General features: G+C 36.7%; 2 protein-coding genes across 2 annotated transcripts; one reads left to right on the top strand and one right to left on the bottom strand.

Moving 5' to 3' along the window:
- Positions 1-5,139: 5,139 nt before the first annotated feature.
- Positions 5,140-6,573, top strand: LOC107762241 (anther-specific protein LAT52-like). The gene is made up of 2 exons (XM_016580587.2): positions 5,140-5,368; positions 6,038-6,573. The coding sequence occupies exons 1-2, from the start codon at positions 5,212-5,214 to the stop codon at positions 6,370-6,372; spliced, it is 492 nt and encodes a 163-aa protein (XP_016436073.1). The 5' UTR covers positions 5,140-5,211; the 3' UTR covers positions 6,373-6,573.
- A 6,804-nt stretch (positions 6,574-13,377) lies between these two features.
- On the bottom strand, positions 13,378-18,055 carry LOC107762240 (TPR repeat-containing thioredoxin TTL1). The gene is made up of 7 exons (XM_016580586.2): positions 17,018-18,055; positions 15,527-15,722; positions 15,255-15,436; positions 14,835-15,168; positions 14,504-14,708; positions 14,321-14,427; positions 13,378-14,146 (listed from the first exon to the last, which is right to left on the bottom strand). Exons 1-7 carry the CDS (start codon positions 17,830-17,832, stop codon positions 13,994-13,996), a joined length of 1,992 nt encoding a protein of 663 aa, XP_016436072.1. The 5' UTR covers positions 17,833-18,055; the 3' UTR covers positions 13,378-13,993.
- Between the last annotated feature and the right edge of the window lie 2,560 nt (positions 18,056-20,615).

The following is a 20,615-nucleotide window of genomic DNA, read 5'->3' as shown; positions in this document are numbered from 1 at the left end:
CATCTTGATTATTCGCACATGTGTTATGGTCTAGTGTATCTTATCGTTATTGCACCTAGTCGTGCTTGCATTTTTTGTAGTGCGTGGCGTTGTCCATCTCCCCAGGGTCGTAGTTATGCACTTGGCATCCTTGTGGTAGATATTCGGGCATTCCATAGGTATGAGCATTTTGGCTCGATGGGTATCTCCTTATTGATTATTGTGTGTGGATCAGGTGTGTACGCCGCCACGGGTATGATGTTTGGATCGGGTTGCACGCCGCAACGGTATCATGTGTGGATCGGGTTGCACGCCGCAATAGTGAGATATTGAGTACGGTTCCATATACTTATTTTTGTGTGTATTTTTCCTCATATCTGAGAAAGGTTCAAAGCATTTGTTGGCCATTTATTCGTTACACGGGCTGGGTAGTTCTTTGCCAGAGTTCGTTCTCTCTTATGTGTCATATTCGAGTTGTAGCTTGTTGGCGTATTGATGGCATCATATAGGATTTTAGTCAGTGTTTGAGGTGGCTTATTTCCTGAGCAGCTTGTATTGGGTGAGACGAGATTATTGGACCTGAAATCAGTGCGATCGGATTTATGTAAGGTATATTAAAGAGAAAATGTCACTATTCAGTTCAGAATAAGGTAATGGTTTTTGTCGAGCAGAGAAACTCCATGAGTTTTTGATCTGATGGGTGGTTATGAGTTCCTGCACATCTCATTCCTCATTGCAGTATGGTGAGGGTTGAGACCGGGCTTATATATGTTATGGGATATACTACGGACATCTGGTTCGTGAATCTGCAGCTATTGTAGTCGGAGGATGTTATCATGAACATACAAATTGTGCGGTGCATTATGTGATCTCAGCATGGGTGCAGGATCCTATTTGATACTGTGGGTTGAGATTGTTACGGTGCTCACATATTGGAATCAGGTCTCGTGGAGAATTCCGGATGTTAGAATTTGGTTCTAAGGCGTGTTAGCTAAGGTTATAGGGAGGATCTTCAGTCTGGCTCGAGCTAATGTTCTCACGTGGGTTGTGGTGGCACAGGTAGGTACACGAGGTGTCAAACAGTGATTTTGGACAACTCTGGAACGGTTCTTGGCACGTTCGAGGACGAACGTATATCTAAGTGGGGGAGAATGTAACGACTCGACCAGTCATTTTGAGCTATAATGCATTGTTCGGAGGTTTGAGGCCTTGAATAGTTTCACTTCATGTTCTATGACTTGTACGCATGGTCAGAATTGAATTTCGGGAAGTTCGGAGTTGATTCGGATGGAAAATTCTCAATTCGGAAACTTTAAGTTGGAAGAGTTGATCAAGGTTTGACTTTTGAGTAAACGACCTCGGAATCGGGATTTGAAGGTTCCAATAGGTTTGTATGATGATTTTGGACTTGGGCGTATGACCGGGTTGAGTATCGGGTGGTCCGGAAACATTTCAGCGCTTATTTTGGAAAGTTGGCAATTCGAAGGTTTTAGAATTTTCTAAGTTTGGTTTGAAGTAGACTTTGGTATTATCTCTATCCGTTTGGGGTTCTGAGCCTTGGAATATGTTCGTATCATGATTTATGACTTGTACATAAAGTTTGGCATCATTCCGGAATGTTTAAGTGTAATTCAGACGCGTTCGTCGAAGTTTGAATGTTTGAAAGTTAAAAGGAGGATTTGATCGTCGATTCATGGTTTTGATATTGTTTGGTGTGATTTGAGGCCTCGAGTAGGTTCGTTTTATGTTTTGGGACTGGTTTGTGTAATTGGACGGGGTCTCGGGGGCCTCGAGTGTGTTTGGGTTGTATCGCGCTCTTATTTGATGTTTTAACGTCATTTCTTTGGACATAAAAGGTACCATATTTAGCAAACGATCTTTGATTTGTGATTAGATTGAACTATTAGATCCTTATCGTAATTATGGAACCATAGCAACAAGAATCGTCGAATTCCGAGGTCGTATGAGAGAGTTATGTCAATTTCCGTGTCGGGAAAGATTGTTGGTTTCTCGTGCGGACTTTGTTCTTCGCGAACGCGAAGAAGGAAATTTGGGTTGACCGGTCAACGCAAAAAATTGCTCTTCGCGAACGCAAAGGTGTCCCGCGAAGGCGAAGAACAAAAGTCGCCTGGACAGTGTTTTAAGTGGACAGACCGAGCATTTTAGTATTTTGAGCATATCTTTAGTTCTAGAGCTCCGTTTGAGGTGATTTTTGCGGCGTTGTTCTCGTCTCAACAAGGGGTTAAATTTATTTTGATATTTTTTCATGATTATTTTCGTTGGTTATCATTTTTATCCGTATTTGAATTGTAGAAATTGGGATTTTGAGCTCCAAAGTTATGAGATGGTAAATCCTTGATTTGAGGATCAATGCATTGACGAAATTGGATGAGTTTTGGAATATAAACTCTATAGGTTATGGGTAATAATTAATTTTGATAATTTTTGAAATCCGGATGCGTGAGCCCGGGGGTTGACTTTGTTGACTTTTCTTGAGGAGTTGGGAATTTATTTACAATTGTTAAATTATGAGTATTGGAGTATATTTTGAGTGGTTTGCATGTTGTTTGATTAGTTTCGGATCGTTTGGCAATGATTTGAGGTGCTAGAAAGGCGTTGAAGTCGGTTATTGGATTTCGGAGCGAGGTAAGTCTTTTGTCTAACCTTGTGAGGGGGAAATTACTCTGTAGGTATTATATTTGTTATGTGCTACATATTGTGGGAGCTACACATGTATAAGGTGACGAGTGTCCGTGCGTATGCTAGAATTCCTGATTATGTTCGAGTAGACTTAGACTCACGCAATGCTTTAATTGTATTATTTGCGTTATTCTTTCCTGTTCAATTATTTTAATTCGCATTATGACCTGAGACTAGACTCACGTAAAGTAATGGACTCACTATTTTAGATACTTGACAAGCTACTTGTTCATCCATACAAATTGTACTTCTCTTACTGATTTCTTCCGCGTTGTGCATATCCATCGGAAAGTTTTCTTAAATCTCATAACTCACACATATATTCATGAGTGGGGTCAAAGACCCGTAAAAGCTTCATATTCTAATGGGATCGGGATGTTCGCCTTGTTCACCTCGGCAACTTCATGAAATACTCTTATGGGATCGGGCCGTTCGCCTCGGCAGTGTCATATTCTTATGAGATCGGGCCGTTCGCCTCGGTAGTACCACACTCTTATGGGATCGGGTCGTTCGCCTCGGCAGTATCATATTCTTATGGGATCTGGCCATTCGCTTCGGCAGTACCACACTCTTATGGGATCGGATCGTTCGCCTCGGCAGTATCATATTCTTATGGGATCAGGCCGTTTTTCTCGGCAGTACCACACTCTTATGGGATCAGGTCGTTCACCTTGGCAGTACTACACTCTTATGGGATCGGGTCGTTCGCCTCGGCAATATCATGTATCATATTCTTATGGGATCAGGTTGTTCGTCTCGGCATTTATATAAAACCACTATTATAGGATCGGGCCGCTCGCCTCGGCAGAATCGTGCGAAATAAGAAGTCCGCGTATTCATGAATCTTTCAAACTTGAGATGTGACCGTTGATTTGGTGTTGACCATTACGTACTCCATTTGAGAGGTATCCAGTATTTGAAAACTTTGTGTTCACTGTTCAGCTGTAGACTATATTATTTGTCTTTACTTCTACTCATTGTTACCTACCATGTTTTATATTTGCCTACTTTATTATATTTGATTTGCTGGACCACTAGTAAGTGTCAATGTCGATCCCTCGTCACTATCTCTTCGGAGTTAGGCTAGATACTTATTGGGTGCACGTTGATTTACGTATTCATGCTTCACTTTTGCACTAAATGTGCAGGATTTGACAGGTTCATTTGGTGGTCGCTTGGGCGCAGAGACGCAACTACTGAGGGGACTCTATGGTGAACTGTATTCCACGGCACGATTCGCAGCACATAGAGTTTCCATCACAATTATTTACTTTATCTTGTTTACCTTGTATCCTAGACAGATGATGTTTTGTTATTATACTTCCTAGTTTGTGACACCGGGTTTTGGGGTGTTCTAGAATTTGTTTATGATTTTGCTTACCGTTGAGACACTTCTACTTTATATTTTACTTAAATCATACATATGTACGATTTTTGATGCATCGATCTCTCTATCTAATAAGATTCATGATTTCAAAAATAATAAATGAACAATTAAGTTGGTAGTTCACAGTCGGCTTGCTTAACGGCGACGTTGGGCGTCATCACGATCTATAGTGGGTTTTGGGTCATGACAGCCTCTCTACTCTCTCGGGATAGGGGTAAGGTCTGCGTACTCACTACCCTCTCTATACCCCACTCGTGGGATTTCACTCGGTTGTTGTTGTTGTTTCTAACGACTCCTAATGGCATCTTTATTGCATCTTGTTCAGTTGCTTCTTACCTATGTATGCTGCAAAGACCACTTTTCTTCCTTTAGCAAAAGTAACATATACTAGAGAGTAGAGACTAGAGACTCTAGATGGCAATTCATAATTTTGAGCTACAATTCTTTTAATTTATTTTTCACTCTACTATTTTTCCTTTTTTAGTCTAATGCAATTTTCAGAATCTCAATTCATCATTTAATATTATCCTTGTTGCATGATTTTTGATGAATTGACGGTTAATGAAATAACAATACGATCAAGTATCATCTATCACTAAATTCTTGTTGTTCTTCTTTTATCGACCTAATGTTAGTTTTTCTTCGTCTTAACTCTTAACATATGAAATACTCGACATAACAATGTGAATATTGTCGAAAAGAACCAAAGTTCCTGAATGATTTACCAAGCATGATAATGAGTATTCACAACATATATATAGTTGTTTTATATTTATATTATCATTCTAAAAAATTAAAAAGTTTGACATGAAAGTTACAAATTAATTCTTAAATAATTTGCCTCGAAACACTATTAATCTTCAAACGGAAATTCCATATTGTTCAAGATTGTGGTTCAAATAATATTACTATTTCTCTCAACCAAGTAAAGTTATAAAACAAAGAACAAGTCAATTGCTTCCTGACCTCATATAAAATATAGGATCCTCCTTGAACTACTACAGAAATAATCGCTTTACCATTGTTCCTTAAACTCTTTTCACCTATAAATAATGAATATCACTTGTACATTCAAATCGTGAACACATCAAGAGGAGGAGTAAAACAAGAAAACCAAAGAAGACAAAAAGAACAAAACAAATAAAATGGCAAAGGCTATTTTGCTCCTTTCTGCAGTCTGTATCTTGGCCTTTGTCAACTTCGCACAATGCCATGATTCTCAGGCCATCAATGTTGAAGGCAGTGTCTATTGTGACACTTGCCGTGTTCAATTTCAGACCAAACTTAGCGAGTATATCGAAGGTATGAATGTCATAAATCTATAGTAATTTCACGCATGTTCATTCAACTTTCAGTTTATTGCATCCTAATTGTAAAACTAATGTTTCTAACAAAAAATAACTCAACTATGCATATAATAGAAAATGAAAGATCTCAAAAAAATGCTAAATTTGGTCCTGAAAAATGCAAGTAAGCTGCAATATGTACAAAATTTTCATGCAAGAATAGCCACTTCACCAATTCACCTGATCACATGATATTCAAATGGCACCACTTACAACAATTATCTCTATTTTCTGACAAAACCTAATACCTTATGTCTTTCATCATGTGGCACATCATGGTTTTTTTCTTCATTTTAAGTGGGCCGAAAATAGGCTCATTATTATTGTGAAAGTTTTTCCACATAGATATTGTGTAAGGTAAGTTGCTGAAGTGATTGCCTACCTATATTTTCAAGATTGGCTTTAACATTTTTCTCCCTCGCCTTTTATATTTTGTAATATATAGGCATAGTTGAGTTATTTTCTTTGTTACAAATTTACTTTTATGACTTTGGTATAATAAATCAAAAGTTAATAATAATCCATGAAATTAACCCTTTAATACACAAACTAGAAATATAATACTATATATAGTTCATTGAAAGTAATGCTACCAAGTTGCTAATCCCATTTTGTATATATATAGGTGCAACCGTGCGATTGGCATGCAAAGATATTGAGACAGAAAAGGAGACATACTCAGTAGAAGGGGTGACAGACAAAAATGGAAAATACATAATAAAAGTAGAAGGTGATCATGAGAATGAACTTTGTGAAGTGTCAATTGTCAAGAGTCCAAGAGAGGATTGCAAAGAATCTGCCATTGGTTTTGAGAACTCAAGAGTTGTGTGCAGTGCAAATGTTGGAATCCACAATCCAACTCGTTATGCAAATCCACTTTTCTTCATGAAAACTGAAGCTGTTTCTGGCTGCAAAGATGTACTTGACGAGTTGGGTTTATTCCCACTTGAATTTAACTAAATTATATATATTGGAGTATTAATTAGTATAAGGAAAATAGCTTTTGCATGTCCTTTTTGTTGATATGGTGAAACAAAAAAAAGAGAATAAGTATTGACTTCTCTTGTATGTGTACTCACCATGGAAAAAGAAATTCCATGAATTAATTGTTGAATGAGGAGTTCATGACTAGCTTCTAATAAATAATGCTTCTTATAGAAACTCTGGTTTTCTCTTTGTCTCGTTCACTTTTCTTCTTATGTTGTGTGTTTTGTTCTGACAAAAGATTTTCACGAGTTAATATTGGTCACAAAACGCAATCATTTTCCTCGAACAGTTTTCTTTGATTATACTTTAGTATTTAGAAAAATAAAAATTAGAACTTTTTGGAAACAGTTGTCATTAATATCCACAATAACAAATAGTACTCCTATGAGGGTGTTGGTTTTGCTGAATTTTAACGGGATTGTTAAACAAATAGCCGGTCAATTTAGTAGTTTATTTTTTCTAGTCGCTATACATAGATTATATATTGATTATACATAATTATACACATATTATACATACTATTATATGTATATAATACATTCACAGGCTATTTTTAGTTTAGAAAATTAGATGGACGACTACAACAACAACAACAACATACCCAATATATTCCCAATATGTGAGGTCTGAGAAGGGTAATCTGTACGCAGACCTTACCCCTACATAATGGAGGACTATTTGGGTTAATTCTTCAATTTCAACACTACATTAATTAGAGAAGGGTTTTTTTCTTTCCTATACACTATATGAAACCTTATAATTAAAATTGTCCTAATTTTAAAAATTACCCGCCCTAAATAAGGTTTGCTTACAATTTATATACAATCAATTATTAGTGTCTTAAATTAGGGGATTAAGTTATACCCTATTCCTTTTTTTCTATCCTTTTCTCTTTCCCTATTTTCTGCCGCCTCTCTCCATGTACTATCCATTATTAATGTCTTAAATTAGGGGCTTTAGTTATATTTTTTTTCCTTTTTTTTTTCTCTCTTCTCCTATTCCCTATTTTATATCGTTAACATGTGTGTGTGCGTGTGTCTGTAGCCCATTTATACATTATAAAAAGAGTTAATCAAGTGAATACACCAAAACCCATCATTGAAAGAGATTTTAAATTTTTGGTAAAAGATAAACTCGAAATTTAAGTAAAATATTAAACGCCTCCATCTTTGTCGATGTAGCACCAGCAGCAACATCAATATAAATTTGATAATGATAAATTTATATGGTACATCAACATACAAATTAAAAATAAATTTCGTACAAATTTGATACATCTACAATAACATATAAACTAAAAATAAATTTATACAACTAATTATATAATATATAATTTATTTATAACTTATCTACAACTTTCATAAATTATTTTTACCCAATTAAATACAAAAATATCATACAATTTAAATACAACCTTCATACAAATTTTATTCAATATGTCTTTTGTATGTATTTTGTAAGAGATTTGTATATATTTTGTATGTAGTGTGTTCTTCTTCCTCTCTGAAATTTTAATCAAAATTTCCTCTTTTAATACAATTTTGATACATATAAATAACTTTATGTAAAAAGATAGTATTTATAACTTAAATACAAATTTCATACAATGATTCATACATTATACAACTATTTTTCAACTTTCATACAAAATTCAAATAAAAAAATATAACTACAACAGAATTGTCACGACCCAATTTTCCCTCCGTGTGACGTCGCGACGGCACCTAGTCTCTACAACTAGGTAAGCCTAATATTTTATGAAATAATAAAATAAAAATATAAATTTAACCAACTATTCAAAAATACACAACAAATCCCAAAACCCGGAACATCGTGAATTACAAACTACAGAAGGAAAAATCTAGCGTCTCTATACATCAGAGTCTAACAAGGAAAAATACAGAAGATAAAGGACATGAGAAAGAGTAGAATGGGACTTCGAGGTCTGCGGACGCGGCAGATATACCTTGAAGTCTCCAAAGCTATCCCAGCTCACTGATAGTGCGGATGATAAGGTGCACCTGGATCTGCACACAAAAAATATGTGCAGAGAGTAGCATGAGTACACCACAATCGGTACCCAGTAAGTGCCAAGCCTAACCTCGGTCGAGTAGTGACGAGGTCAGGTCAGGGCCCTACTGGTAAATATATAATAAAATAATATAGAGTGTAATACCACAATAAAATAAAGGCTGAAATTTAACAACAATGAAATCATAGAAGGTAACAACTCAGTACACAGAAAATACAACAGGGGATCTCCCGAGATACCGTCTCGTAGTCCCAAATGTAAATGTGCAGGGGGATCTCCCGGAATACCGTTCCGTAGTCCCAAAGTAAATGTGTAGGGGGATCTCCTGGAATACCGTTCCGTAGTTCCAAAGTAAATGTGCAGGGGGATCTCCCAGAATACCGTTCCGTAGTCCCAAAGTAAATGTGCATGGGGATCTCCCAGAATATCGTTTCGTAGTCCCAAAGTAAATATGCAAGATAGAGGGATCTCCCGAAATACCGTTCCATAGTCCCAAAGTAAATATGCAGTGTAAATAATAGAAATACAACTACGTCACGAAATCTTATGATTTAGACTAAGTACTAGTCAAGGAAGAAGCAAGAAATTCACTAAGCATGTTGCACATAGTTCACATAAGGAATTAAGACATGTAGACATGTTGTATTCGACTAAACAGGATAGCTACACAAATGGGAATAACTCAATTAAGAATGAAAATAGATTAATGCTCATAAAAATGGTATAACTCAAAATAAAAGAAAAAATAGGTTGCTACTCAGTAAGAAAAATCGGGTTTTTTCCACAACTAGCATGTGTACGTACTTGTCACCCCACGTACACGGCGCTCACATATCACAATAGTTCCAAATCTTAAGGGAATTTCCCCCACACAATGTTAGGCAAGCCACTTACCTAGAACCAAGCTCAATCAATTGGTCACAATGCCTTTCCCACGAATATCCGGCTCCGAATGGCCCAAATCCCGATGAATTTCTTGAAAAGCCCTCGAAAAATCGTCTCCAACCGAGCTCCCAAAATCCAAAAATGAAATAATAACTTAAACCTCGGATATATAGTACATACTCTGAACTTCAATTTCGCGGTCAGCAAAATTCCAAGCGCGGTCGCGCCCCAAGTCCCGCGATCATGAAAAAATGATGCGGCCGCGAAATTCTTGGGGCTGCACTGCCAGGCTTTAGTATTTTGGCTATAACTTTCTCTACATATGTCAAAATGATGACTTTTTTACCTTTATGGAAACTAGACACGCAGAGCTACAACTTTCGTTTTTGAATCATCTTAAAATTCCTTGTAGGTCAAAAGATATAGGCTTCCGAAGTCGGACCAGTGGATCTACAGAACTTCCTGGAGCGCAGCCTCGGACAGAATTGCGCGGTCCACGAAATTTTGAGCGCGGCCGCGAAATTCTGCTGCGGTCCGCATCCCTCCTTCGCCTCAGTGCCCAAAAATGCGCGGTCCGCGCCCCCGAAAGTGCCAGAACAATATTAGAGTGCCAAAATGTCCGGACTCGCTCAAAACTCATCCCGAAACTCATCTGGAACCTCCCGGATACAAACCATATATGAATTTCAATCATAAAATACGCTACGGACTTGCTCGCGCGATTAAATTGCCCAAATAACACTTAAACTATGAATCGAACACCAAATCAAAGGAAATTTTCAAGAAAACTTTAAAACTTATATTTTTACAACCGGACGTCTGAATCACGTCAAATCAACTCCGTTTCTCATCAAATTCGGCAGACAAGTCATAACTATTATAGTGGACCTATATCGGACTCCGAAACTAAAATACGGACCCAGTGTCCATAAATCCAACATCATTAATTTCTTTAAAACTCATAAGCTTTCAAACTTTAAATATTTCATCAAAATTCCATATCTCGGGTTAGGGACCTCGGAATTCGATGTCAAACATACGCCCAAGTCCCAAATCACGATACGGACTAAAAACTTATTAAATTTGTTTTAAAGCTCTAATTCATATTTTAATTTATTTTTCACATAAAAACTTTTCGGAGAATTTTACGGACTGTGCACGCAAGTCGAGGAATGATAAATAGTAATTTTCGAGGTCTTAGAACATAGAATAAATTATTAAATTTAAATATGATATTTTGGGTCATCATAATAATACAACTTAAATATAATTTACATACAATTATAGTACAATTTAAATACAATTTTGTAAGTATATTGTATGTCATGTCTTCTTCTTCTTTTTCTTCTTCGAGTTTCAATCTGAAATTCAGCCAAAATCAAGCCTAATTTTCACCAAACACCCTCAAAATTGAGATATAAACTCTAAACAATATTCACAATTCTTTGCAACAACACCCAATCCAAAAAAATAATGATTTTTGAAAACCCAAATTCGAATTCAAAGCTTCAAAGTTTTTTAATGGCTGTCAATGGTGGAGAGTCAAACACCTTCAAAATTTATTGATTGACAATTTCAATTTGAACACCAATTGTGCAACATGAAAGAAAATTGCTAAGTTAAAACTCTATAGTAAAATGATTGAAATTCATTGATGAATTCCTTTAAAAATATATACAACATGAAAGGATAAAAAGTAGAGAACATCAAAGGAAGAAAATTTGGGGAAAGAACAGAGAGAGAGAGAGAGAGAGAGAGAGAGAGAGAGAGAGAGAGAGAGAGAGAGAGAGAGAGAGAGAGAGCGAGAGAGAGAGAGAGAGAGCATGGATGGGAAATAACTGATTCTTTATTCAATTCCAAATATAAAAGAATACTAATTTAAAACTAATTTGTATATAATTGATAAATTGTATATGACCACGTAATTAAATTAAAACTTGATTAGGGAGGATAATAAAGTTTCATATATAGTATAGGAAGGTAAAAGGCACATTAGGGAAACTAGAATAAATAGAGGCCCAACTTTCACATAAGGTGAAGGCTGATTTACACAAATAGCCAATTTTGTAACATTGTATTAAGAAGTTGGCAACTAATTAGATCAGCGCTCTGAAGTGAACACCTTGCCTGAGGATTAAAAATATGTAGATAGACACTTATGCTGTCAACTGCCAAATAAATACCTTAACACAATGACCAAATATACATCTCTTCTTGACAGAAGTGTGTCTCGTGCACATCCGAGTTTAACAGACCATATGCCTGAAATAAAATCATAATAATAATATATAACGGACAAATTAATGAATGACACGTCAATTTTTTAGAACAAAAGACAGCTGTAATTTATAAATAATAAAAAAGCAAAAAAAATAACAAAAGAAATGTCCAGATTTGAGCCAGTGTAAACAAGGCAATTTCAGCATTATTTCACTTTCCATTCACGAGCAAACTGTACAAATCAACATATGATCGGAGCATGTGGCTTTTTTGCGTAGACTCAATGATTTCGCCCTTGGCGGTGGGCATATGTGCTGCCCGTTTTTGTATATGTATAGTCTATTGTGGATATGTTTATTCTTGGTTATCATGTGATGATGTTTTGGATTATGTTGAATTATAAGTTGTTGAAGCGTGTGTATTTGGTATTGGACTTGCTTGGATTTTGGTGGGAAAAGGCGAAGTGAACATATAGCCATTTTTATGGATACTATTTAGAGATTGAGCAGTATTTATTTTATTTTGCAGATTTTAAACTAAAAATTTTTAACTTCGAGATATTTTTATCCTGAAAAATTAAAATTTAAGATACACCGACTAATTTTTAAATAGCAACCTTTTAAAATAATTATCTGGTACATTTCCACGTAGAAAAATTGAACGAAAAAGTGGGGTCCACGTGGAAATTTTAACGGACTTCACACGCTTTGTGTAAAAAACGCTTGTCATGTCAACATGAGAGATTCACGGGTGTTACTTTTGTCCGGAAGAATTGTCTATCTAACAATTAATTGATGACAACTTTTAAGTGTCTCTATATATTTTGCCTTCTTTTAACAATAGATCACCATTGCTCTAGCATTCTAGTTTTCTCACTTGTTTTTTCAGCTGTCTAGATTAATATGCACACTCATCAAGGCCCATAGCCAAAGAATGTATAAAATTAAAAAAAAAAGAGAATTTAAAGTATATGGGCAACTTCCTTTGGGTGGGGACTTATTGGAAGCTTGCAACTTAAAGTCTTAAATGCATGCATGTTAGATTTTAAATGAAGATGGGCTAAAAGAAACCTTTAGAAGGAAGTTCTTGATTCAGAAATACCTAAAAGGCCAGACAAGACCAAATTGCCCAAAAAATGAAAGGAAATAAATCCACCCCTAGACCAACCTTATCAACTTCGTACATTAGTAGGTATGGGCACCCATCCAGAGTACATGCACTCGAGTATGTAACACAAGCATTTGACGGTCTCAGATGCGTCGATATCAATCGTAGCTCATAATATAGATGGACCGCGTATATATGCTTTATACTTGCAATCCTTGTTAGGCATAACCTTAGGGGTCGTTTAGTTCTACATGAGATAACTAATTCTATCATTTTAGTGTAAAAATTTTTTCGAAATTAACTAATACTTTAAACTAAATACGGGATAAAGTTAATCCCAAACTTTATCCTGAGATTATTTTTCTTATCTCATATACCAAACGATCCTTTAGCATTTATTAGTAAAACTGAAAAGGGTAGATGATTTAATTGGAACCAGACAAAACATTATTAACATTTTTGTGATTTTTTGGCATTTTTTTTTGTGCTCCACATTATTTGATTTTTTCAGATATCAAGAAGAAAATAACTTTTTCTTTCCGCCCTTGGAGTAAAGAGCCTAGAAATAGTTTGTTATAATGAGCAAATTAAAATTAATATGGTCAATTTCATTGTTAATTAATGCTAAAAGGTAAATTTCTTAATGTGTGAAAAAAACCAAAAAAATCACTTATAGTGAGTGGACCGGAGAGAGTATACTTCAGGAGGCATTAATAAAAGAGAAGAAATAAATAGCAAGACCAAAGGAATCTGAAACTTTATTGATACAATAATTTATCAAAGAAACATCAATATCAATATCCAATAACAGCAACATTTTCATCCTTGAGCTAACCTAGACCTAGTAAGTACCAATATTTTTGATGTCCAATATCCCATTCTCGGTCTCCAATGGGTTTGTATATATGATCGTATATATACATGTGTAGATCCTCATCTATAACCAGCCAGCCAGCCACTTCTCTTCTCTAAATGTTCAGCTAGATGGCCATAAATTAAATTTTACATGCTTCACTATTTCTCCTCAAACTAAAGATGGATTACACTAGGGAGGCCACTCCTATAAATGCAAATGGAAGAGAAGCGAAAAGGTGAAAAACAAAATGGAAGAAAGAAAGGGAGATGGAAAGAAATTTGAAGCCAGGGAGTAATGAGGAATGAATGAATTTTTAAAAAGGGGAAAAAAGAAAAATAAACTATCCCTCTGAAGGCCATCGGCATTTGAATTGGCTGAGAGTATTACGTGGTAACTCTGACTATGTCTCAGGTATTATCAATCCGTATAATAAGTGGGAGAGAAGAGCAAGGCTAATAGGCGAAGAAGAAGATGATTACATGGCAATCATGCTCTTAAATAGTGTAATGCCTCACCAATGACTCCAACACCTCTGGGCTTGGCGAAACTACCTCCTTTATGCAGCTGCCCTGTTTGTAAATCTTAAATGTTGGTAGGATTCTGACATTCTCTGCAGTAGCAATTGCCGGGCTCTCGTCCACATCCACCTTCAGTAGATACAGAAGATGAATATAAGTTTTATCTCCTCTACCGTCCATATAAAATCATAAGAAAGATATACTAACTCTATTTAGAAATGGCAGCATCTCGGTCATAGGTAAAAGCTCTATGTACTATACAGTATACCCCATCAAAACAAGAAATTGCCTGTCATTGTTTACCTTGAGAAAGTTCATGGAAGGATATTTAGTGCATAATGTGTGAAAAACTGGAGATATCTGCTTGCATTTTAGGTTGGATGCTGCTTCAAAATGGACTACAGATGCACCTGCAGTTTCCAATCATAATTACTGAATCATGGTGAATCACAAAGTGATATTAGGATGGGATGCAGGGAAGCCTACCAGGTGATGAGATTGCAGTTTGAAACTGCTCAAGACCCGAAACCAACTCCACCTCCTTACCAAATTTAATATCGTAAACATCTTCTCCACGTGATTTCTTTAAGGCAACTTGGGCTAGGAATAATGATTCAGCAACTTCATTGTCCTGTGGAAGTTCCTTCCTCAAAACTTCATAATCTCTAACAGCTTCAGCCCATCTTTCTAGCTATAATTGATTAAGCACAATCAAAATTTAGAACTTTTGCTCAAACAGAGAAACTAGCAAGGGAGAACAAATTAAAAGTTTTTTAGGAAAAGTTGTCTCATAAATATTTGAGAGTAAGACTATCACCTTGGTGTTTGAGGCAGCTCTTCGAAGAAGGGCTTTAGTATAATTTGCCTGAATATGGAGAGCTTGATCGCAATCATCCACTGATTTTTCCCACTGCCTGAGTTTGTACCAGCAGGCTGCTCTATTGCAGTATAGAACTGCATTTGAAGAATCTAGCCTGAGACCTTCCCCATAAGCCGCACAAGCTTCAGTGTATCTCTCAGATTTAAATAGATCGTTGCCACGTGCACGAGCTCGTCCCACCAACCTCATATTGTTGAATAAAACTGAAACTTCAATACTTCGAGGATCAATCTGTCCAGCTCTCTCAATGGTGGTAAGTGCATTTTCAAACCTACAAATATTCGTGATTCATTCTTTACTTCCGAACTGCTGAACCTCTTATTTCTGTTACAATTTAGCAAATAAGCCTGAACTCACCTTCCCAGAGCCAGCTCCATTTGAGACTGAACAAATAGTATGTATGCTTCAGAGAGCATCCCAAAATTTTTTGACTGGGATCCCACAGTAGATGATTCAGACTTGCGAGCATTTGATAGGCTCAATTCAGCATCCTCTAATCGGTGTAGCTTCAAAAGAGCTTCCGCTCTACATGCAAATAGCTGTAAATTCAATTTCAGTAATTCAGTACCAACACTTTAGCTTTTCAAGCAGCATCTGGTTCAGAGACTGAATCTTGACTATTATTTTACCTGAGGAGATGCATCAGCTCCAGAAGCAATTGCTGCATCAGCTTCTCTCAATGTACTCCACCAATCACTAACCCTACGGGCATCAGTGCATTTTCCAATATGTTTCTCCACTGCTTGCAACTTCTGTAAATCGGCCTGATCTGGCTGATGCCCTTGGAAGCACATATGATCTCTGGCATTTTCAACCTGTCCTAAACTGTGAGTCTTACAAGAATTAGATGGCTTTCAGCAAGATGAAAAATAAGAGTAACTCCAATAACCTAATTCAGACAGGCCGTGATAGAATGCTGTAGCAAGGGCAATAAAATTCGTAAAGAAAATTAGATGGTTGATAATAATATTGTTGGTGGAAAACTTACAAACCACTACGATTTAAGAGGGGAAAAGAAAAAGGAAACACTAAATTCCAAGCAGAAAGTACTGCAGAAATAAAATAAAATAAAAAAGAACTAGAAAAACATGCTCCAGATAATACTTGGGCAGCAAAAAGATATCACATTTCACCGACACCACCTACAAGTAATAATCATGACGGAAGACATGGCATTGAACTAGGATGCTTCCAAGTTATTTACATTCTATTCAACTATCACCCGAGAGAGCCCACAACCCAATGCAAAAGTCACCCTAAAAACTGAATAACAACAAGGTGTCCTAACCAGCTAATAAATGATAACCATGAAAAAGAAAATGGGACAGGTAAACAACGATAACAGCAACTACTTGGAAAGCACAACCCTATATAAAGGACCAAACAGAGGGAATATCTAACAGTGACAATGCTCACAACAATCCGAATAGTCAAAAACATTAACTGTATATGGGACAGGTAAACAACGATAACAGCAACTACTTGGAAAGGACAACCCTATATAAAAGGACCAAACAGAGGGAATATCTAACAGTGACAATGGTCACAACAATCCGAATAGTCAAAATCATTAACTGTATATCTTCCAAGGCAATCAGATCTGGTAATGATAAAATGCACCAACGGCCACCAACGAAGCTCTTGGTCTTTTTAAAGATTTTCTACATTTGGTGATGGTCAAAGTGGAAGGAAAAAGGGGGACGATGGGATATGAGCTCACACACCTATTGCGAGGTTAACACCGTACTACTAGACTATGAGCCTTTGTTGGCAACAATGAAGATCAATCATCACATTTGGCAGATCCCGGTTTGAGATTTTGCAGGGTAACAGACACAATGCATCAGCTAAGGAAGTTTGATGCAACAAGAACTATGCTGTATGAATCCTCACAGGCCACATTACTGTGTGTAAATCATATCATGCCAATATTATTGCAAAATACCATCTAAGGGAGTTTGATATTATCAAAAAATCCATGTTAGCTATATAAATACAATTAACACATTTAACCATAACACCACATCAAACTTACAATAAATTTCACAACATTGCCAAGATTTTTGATAATTAATACTTATTCAAACAAAGCATAAAGATTTCAACTTTCCTCTACTTACCTAAGTAGCAAAGATCCTAGCCGTTGATGCGCCCTAAAATATGACGGATCCAATCTAATAGCTTCCTCACATTCCTTTACAGCCTCCGCCACCCGTTTAAGACCCATCAATGCAGCTGCCCGATTACAATGGTATGCAGAATTTCCAGGCGAAATCGCTATAGCTTTATCATAATAATTCAAAGCCTCGGCAAAATTACCCTTCTTATAATTCACATTCCCTATTCTCTTCAACTCTTCTGGATTTGATGTAAACTGCGAGTAAGTTTTTTCTTTTACGGCATTGGCAGCACCGCTAATATCAACCCCACCGCCCCGAATTATGCTGCCAATGCCATAATTTCCGGTCCTTGACCCAAAAACGTCAGTCTTTGAAGATTTACTAGGAATGACTGTTTTTAAAATTTTACCTGAAGGGCAAATATTGCCTGTGGGAAGTGAATTTAAAGCAGGGGAATTTACAGAGCTTCTACCGGAGTAGATTAGCGGTTGAGAATCGGACCGGGACCTGGTATGGCCTGGTTTGAACCGACGTGAGCTGTCTACTGAACCGGAAAGTTCACCGGAGTGATTCGTATTGAACCTGTTAGGATTCGGGTAGGAACCATTCTGACCCGACATTGATCCGGATGAGCTGGAGCTGCTGCTTGTTGAAGTGGTGAGTCCATTCGATTTGGGGCGGGTTGAAACAGGTGAACTCAGATCCAGTTCCCTGAAATCGGGCTTGTTAATTTCGGTGCCGTCGTTGTTAAATTCATTGCAGCTCAGTGAGTTTTTCAACCGATCAGTTAGACCATTAAGACCCATTTCTGACATTGGGTTTTTAGTTTAGAAATGGAGAAGGAAATGCAGAAAGAGAAGCTATGAAGAAGAACTGTACATAGAGAGAGAAAGGGAAGGGAAAAGAAAGAGAAAAAGAGATGGGGATCTCGTGATATATAAAAGGCAGAAGCAAAGAATGAATGCGATCTCTGGCCTGGCAAAAGAGAGAGAGGAAACGAACATGTGAAAGTAAGTTTTTTCTTTTTTACTATAGTCTATAGTTTACAGAGAGAAATTGGGTTTTACAGAGAGTAATATGGATAGACGAAGGGAGGGAAAGAAAAAAGAAAAACAATTATAATTATATTACCTAGAGATATATTTTCTTGGTAAAAGTTAGCAAGTAAAAATAAAATTAATGTAACTTAATTAACACCTTTACCATTTAACTTTTCAATCCAACTTTAGACAATTTTGGTCATTGTTGGAAATACTATATTTTAATAATTATAAATATTTCGGGTGGAACTGAAACGGGAATAAATGGAAAAAGGGGCGATTGACTGCTCTTTTACTAAATCTAACCATGATGATTGAGCATCATTTTTTCCTAAATGTGATTAGAGAACCTTAAAGCGGAAATATTATTTATTGATTTATCTTTTAGTATTTGTTTTTAAATTTTAAAAAAGAAAATGGATATTGAAGTAGGGGCAATAGAGTAAAACGATGGGCACAGTTCTTGACAGTAGTAGCTGGCCATGTGCTTGAGAGCGGCATGCCAGCTTGGCCCATTCAGCAATACCAAGGTGTTTACAATGATGTCCAGCTTTGCAGATAACGGATGGAGATAACGGTGTCATTCGTGACGCACCTCATATTTCATGAAATATAATTTGGCTAAATTACATGAAATACTCCTAAAATATGAATCAGTTTCGAATAAAATACAACTCCTACATACTATTAAACTTCACATAAGTACTTACATAGTTACACCCTTTATAGTCTATATACTATGCGATCCTTTATAGTCTATATACTATGCGATATATATGTTTACCTGTAAAATGAAACAGTTAAATTTGTAAAGTAGTTTATAGACAAGTGAATCGATTTGACCCAAAAATATGAAATAAATAAGAACAGAAATAAAATTATAAATGAAATTAAAAGAAATACAAGTTTGGCTATGAATTTAACTTCTCCGGTAGAAAAAGAGAACAATATTAAGAACAAGATAAAAGAATAATGTTATAGAATGAGAGATGATTCAAGCTTTTGTGTACATAATGTTTCGTCCCTACAATGGATGCGAATTCTCTTGTTTATAGCTCTATTTAGGGAGACAAGATCTCCAAATCAAGCTCCTCTTGAATGAGAATAAAATCGACATTGATGGTTGCATAATGGTTGGCTATAAATGCAGATATTCTTTGTAACGACTGCTCATTAAATGCTACCCGATGTCAATTCTTTGAATCTTTGTTATCGGCTACTTTGTCTTCGGGATTCATTCAGCACCGGTCACATGCTTGCATTTGGTGCCAGCTATTTGCTGACTCACATTCAATTTGTCTTCAGTTCCATGTGCCACTTCGTCATTCGTCTCTATAACAGTTGCTCATTGAATGCTACCCTATGTCAATTCTTTGAATCTTTGTTATCGGCTACTCTGTCTTTGGGATTCATTCAGCACCGGTCACATGCTTGCATCCGGTGCCAGCTATTTGCTGACTCCCATCCTACCTGTCTCCAGTTCCTCGTGTCACTTCGTCATTCGTCCAACTCTCGCTAATCATTTTTACCCTATACAGATAGTCCCCCTACTTTCCAGTGACACAACTTAGTGTTACTGGGAAGTAGATAAGAACTCTTTTCTTGGCGGGAAAGTTCTTGAACGATTTCTGACACTTGAAAGGACGCACGTCTCCTCACATTTAATGACCTGAACACGTATTTTCCCGTGATTCGGCAAATATTTCCGCCCGTTTTGGAGGTAATCATGACCACGAGTTTTTCCATCTATAACTTCTCCATCACTCATCATTTTTATTCTTTACTTTTACAACTCCTCCTCCTTCCTTGAACCTCCTTAGAACTCTACTGCAAATTTCACCTCTCTCAGTAAAATCCTTCTTTTTAATTTCTTACCATCATGTCTTCTAATATCTCTGCCCTCGAAAACTCTCGCCTTCTCTTCGGTGGATGTCCAAAGAAGAACAAAACAAACGAGGCTGATGTCGAGTCTGAACCTCCTACCGTGAACTCCATCATACCCATCCAACTTAGCAAGAAATCTTACCTTCAAGAACAAAAAGAACCTCAAATCCCAAAAGTGACAGACACTGGCATGTTCGCAGGTATCATTTTTCCATTCGTTATCCTAGCATCCTTATCGTGAAGGAGGATTGAAAAACATTGAAATCCTCTCCCCTAATGAGGTGGAAAAAGTTGCCTTCTCTAAACCAGGGTTCATGTATGTTTATACATACCCTTTCACTTTGGGAATGGGATAAGGAATCAACCCAATAATCTTAGAATTTTTCCATCAGTACCAAATTTGTTTGACGCAATCATGCCCATCAGTATGACGTACGTTGGCTTGCCTCTGCCAATTGTGCTCTGAGGCCGAGGAAACCCTAACTTTTGCACACATGATGAACCTCTAAACCCCAAAGATCTTCCGTATGGTGCACTAAAACTTAGCAAACACGGTCATCATGCCCTCCTTACTAGCGTTGATGACGACAATGACCATGGATGGATGTAATGGTTCGTTGTCATTGCTGACGAGCGCAAAACACACACTTAAATTTTGCTCGCTAGTCAAATAT

This window comes from Nicotiana tabacum, chromosome 21 (assembly GCF_000715075.1).
Source record: "Nicotiana tabacum cultivar K326 chromosome 21, ASM71507v2, whole genome shotgun sequence".
In the NCBI taxonomy this organism is placed as follows: domain Eukaryota; kingdom Viridiplantae; phylum Streptophyta; class Magnoliopsida; order Solanales; family Solanaceae; genus Nicotiana; species Nicotiana tabacum.
This window is presented reverse-complemented; position numbering and strand designations above follow the sequence as displayed.